This window comes from Phragmites australis, chromosome 10 (assembly GCF_958298935.1).
Source record: "Phragmites australis chromosome 10, lpPhrAust1.1, whole genome shotgun sequence".
In the NCBI taxonomy this organism is placed as follows: domain Eukaryota; kingdom Viridiplantae; phylum Streptophyta; class Magnoliopsida; order Poales; family Poaceae; genus Phragmites; species Phragmites australis.
Genome location: NC_084930.1, coordinates 24413888 through 24416184, shown reverse-complemented (window position 1 = coordinate 24416184; position 2297 = coordinate 24413888). Strand labels below are relative to the sequence as shown.

Below are 2297 nucleotides of genomic sequence, written 5' to 3'. Positions count from 1 at the left end.
AAAAATTATGACGGGAATGAGAGCATATTTGGTTCAAACTTATTCTGACTTTTGTTTGTGAAATTAATTTTTTAAGAACCAAAAGCTGGTAAAAGCTTTATTATTACTTGAAGGTAGAATCTGATACAGAGAAGCTTTTATAGCTTATAAGAGATGATGTTTTGAGAGATATTACATATATTATATATTTCATCTGTATTAAAATTAATTAAAAACAGTTTTTTTATAAATAATTTTTCAACATCAACTTTAAAACAATTATAAAAAAGTTCAACCTAATCAAACCGGTCCTCAATCCGGCTCCACAAAGTCACCCACGCGACGGCGACGATGACGGTACCCTCGACTCCCTGATCCTCTGGAACGCCGTCCTCTGCCGCAGGTGCGCGCGCAGGCGGAGCCAGTCGTGCGCTGCATCCGGCAGGACGGCGGCGAGGCACCAGAGGAGCTGGTGGCTCACGGTGGGGGTGCAGAGCGGGCCGTGGCCGATCCATCGCACCGCCGCGCAGGCGTAGGCGTCCGCGGTCTGCACGAATGGCGAGAGACCGTTGCCATACATGACGCTCGACACCATCCTGCTCGCCACGAAGAACGGGGCCTGTAGTGCAGACGATGGAATTGAATGTGAGTAACAACTCGATCTTGCGAATTCAATTGACTCGATCGAGCCGCGGCCACTCGCAAAGAAACGCAATGAATATGCATGTGTAACTGTAAGCGGTACTGACAGCCGACAGGGTCCGTGTACAGTATTATTGCAGCTAGTCCCATACTCCCATTACAGGTGATGTAGAGCGCAGTTCGAAAGATCAAACGAAAAAATTACTATGTTCGTGCATGTAATCAACCAACCAGGAACCATTCTTGCTGGAATTTGAATGCCCGTAATGCAGATGTGAATTACAGGCCGTGAAATTGGTTGGGTATATTACCTGGCACTGCACATCAATACCTTTGCTTCGGTACTCAACGTAAAGGCTCCTGGAGAACCGAGCAACATACCTGCTTAAGATGAACAGATCGTGCAGGAGATTAAACCCAGTCACAGTCGTATATATGTGTATGCATGCAGTGCTGCAATTACGTGTCAAGTAAACATACCGTTTGGTGGCGGCGTACATGGTGTAGAGTGGGAAGGAGGGGATGGCCTCCGAGGAGGCCGAGCCCATGTTGACGATGGCGCCCCTTCCGCGCTCCACCATCCCCGGCAGCACCGCAGCCGTCACCTCCGTCAGCGCCCACAGGTTCACCCGCATCATCCTCACCCAGGCCTCCAAGTTGGCCTCATGCAGGTACAACGCGCATGGCTTCGCCACCCCGGCGTTGTTCACCAGCACCCCCACGTCCAACCCCTCCACGGCCTCCCGGAGCCGCCGCATTGCCTCGTCGCCTGCCCACCAACACGACGGTCAGAGTGGCCAATGCAAGTGCGCACTGGACGAGGGATTGAGATTGAGAGGTGTCACCTTGAGCGGTGGCAACGAGGGAGAGGTCGAACACAACGGTCTTGGTCTTCACGGCGTGGCGAGACTTGATCATGTCAGAGGTCTCCCGGAGATTGGCGGCGTCGAGGTCAAGGAGGACGAGGTTGAGGCCCCGGCGCGCGAGGTCAAGGGCCACGGACCGCCCGATGCCGGACGTCGGGCCGGTAACGACGGCCCACGCGCCGTACCTGTGGCGGAGGTCCTTCGGCCGGCGCATGCAGAGCGCGATGTAGGCGAGGAATCGGAACAAGAACGCCGCGGCGTATACGGCGCCGAGAAAGGCCAGCGAGTGGAAGAACCATGCCAGCGCCGGCCTTTGCCAGGAGCAAGCGCGGCCAGCCATCAGCAGCTAGCGACTCCGTCTCCTTTCCTGTTCCTTCAACTGCAGTGCCTTTCCTTTCTCAGAATCAGACGACCTATATGTAGACTAGCCCGTGTACATGACGTGTCACGTTTGCTCTCTATTGAAAACGTGCAAGCATCGTGTGATGTGCAATTCTGCACCATCTACTCCTCGTCTAGCAAATTAAAACCAGCTGACAACTGTGCCGTTGTACGATTGCGGCAGATCCATCAGCTCCCATCAGGAACGACATGACGCCGTGCAGCTACCACCGACCGGTTGCAGAAAAAGTTGGGACAGAGAACAGGGGACTAGCTGTTTGTTTACAGTCCTCCAGTCCTGTGCCAAATTAAAATGTCCCGTACCAAATATTCAGCTATCCATACCTCCCAAGCGAGTTTTTTCTTAAACACCGCTACAATCCGTGGAAGCATGCATAACTTCACACCATCGTACACACTTATGCAAAA

The 2297-nt window shown here is 52.7% G+C and overlaps 1 protein-coding gene across 1 annotated transcript; it reads right to left on the bottom strand.

Annotated features, from left to right (window-relative positions):
- Positions 1–254: 254 nt before the first annotated feature.
- Positions 255–1917, bottom strand: LOC133931401 (very-long-chain 3-oxoacyl-CoA reductase 1-like). Its single transcript, XM_062378274.1, has 4 exons — positions 1467–1917; positions 1102–1390; positions 933–1002; positions 255–598 (listed from the first exon to the last, which is right to left on the bottom strand). Exons 1-4 carry the CDS (start codon positions 1825–1827, stop codon positions 311–313), a joined length of 1008 nt encoding a protein of 335 aa, XP_062234258.1. The 5' UTR covers positions 1828–1917; the 3' UTR covers positions 255–310.
- Positions 1918–2297: the final 380 nt, after the last annotated feature.

Excerpts from the sequence above, each read along its gene's own strand:
- LOC133931401 (XM_062378274.1), bottom strand. The coding sequence starts at position 1,827 with ATGGCTGGCCGCGCTTGCTCCTGGCAAAGGCCGGCGCTGGCATGGTTC. Across the intron at positions 1,391-1,466 it reads CCTCGTTGCCACCGCTCAAG|GCGACGAGGCAATGCGGCGG; the intron begins GTGACACCTCTC and ends GTTGGTGGGCAG. Across the intron at positions 1,003-1,101 it reads ATGTACGCCGCCACCAAACG|GTATGTTGCTCGGTTCTCCA; the intron begins GTATGTTTACTT and ends CATCTTAAGCAG.